This window comes from Chiloscyllium plagiosum, unplaced genomic scaffold, assembly GCF_004010195.1.
Source record: "Chiloscyllium plagiosum isolate BGI_BamShark_2017 unplaced genomic scaffold, ASM401019v2 scaf_65802, whole genome shotgun sequence".
Taxonomy (NCBI): domain Eukaryota; kingdom Metazoa; phylum Chordata; class Chondrichthyes; order Orectolobiformes; family Hemiscylliidae; genus Chiloscyllium; species Chiloscyllium plagiosum.
The window spans coordinates 1-1,258 of NW_025142340.1; the positions used below are offsets into that span (position 1 = coordinate 1).

General features: G+C 34.7%; 1 protein-coding gene across 1 annotated transcript; it reads right to left on the reverse strand.

Moving 5' to 3' along the window:
- Positions 1 to 67: 67 nt before the first annotated feature.
- On the reverse strand, positions 68 to 898 carry LOC122544995 (uncharacterized protein slr1851-like; the record flags this gene model as incomplete). Its single annotated transcript, XM_043684226.1, has 2 exons — positions 68 to 377; positions 803 to 898. Coding segments are annotated over 2 exons (406 nt in total), but the record flags the coding sequence as incomplete, so codon positions are not given.
- Between the last annotated feature and the right edge of the window lie 360 nt (positions 899 to 1,258).

A 1,258-nucleotide genomic window follows, 5' to 3' on the forward strand; every position in this document is an offset into this window, starting at 1 on the left:
ACACCAACAAGATCAACATCAACAAGATCAACATCAACAAGATCAACACAGCAAGTTCAACACCAACAAGATCAACACCAACAAGATCAACATCAACAAGATCAACACCAACAAGATCAACACCAACAAGATCAACATTAACAAGATCAACATTAACACGATCAACATCAACAAGATCAACATCAGCAAGTTCAACACCAACAAGTTCAACATCAACAAGATCAACATCAACAAGATCAACACGAACAAGATCAACACCAACAAGATCAACATTAACAAGATCAACATTAACAAGATCAACACCAACAAGATCTACATTAACAAGACCAACACTAACAAGATCAACATTAACAAGATCACCACCAACAAGATCAACACTAACAAGATCAACATCAACAATATCAACATTAACAAGATCAACATTAACAAGATCAACACCAACAAGATCAACACCAACAAGATCAACACCAACAAAATCAACATTAACAAAATCAACATTAATAGGATCAACACCAACAAGATCAACACCAACAAGATCAACACTAAAAAGATCAACACAATCAGGATCAACACCAACAAGATAAACATCAACAAAATCAACATTAATAAGATCAACACCAACAAGATCAACACCAACAAGATCAACACTAACAAGATCAACATTAACAAGATCAACATTAATAAGATCAACACCAACAAGATCAACATCAACAAGATCAACACCAACAAGATCAACAACAACAAGATCAACACGAACAAGATCGACATCAACAAGATCAACTCCAACAAGATCAACACCAACAAGATCGATATCAAAAGATCAACATCAACAAGATCAACACCAACAAGACCAACACCAACAAGATCAACAACAAGATCAACATCAACAAGATCAACACTAACAAGATCAACATCAACAAGATCAACACCAACAAGATCAACGTCAACAAGATCAACGTCAACAAGATCAACATTAACAAGATCAACACCAACAAGATCAACATCATCAAGATCAACATTAACAACATCAACATCAACAAGATCAACATCAACAAGATCAACATTAACAAGATCAACACCAACGAGATGAACACTAACAAGATCAACATTAACAAGATCAACACCAACAAGATCAACACGAACAAGATCAACATCAACAAGATCAACACCAACAAGATCAACATTAACAAGATCAACACAATCAGGATCATCACCAACAAGATCTACATCAACAAGATCAACATTAACAAGATCAACA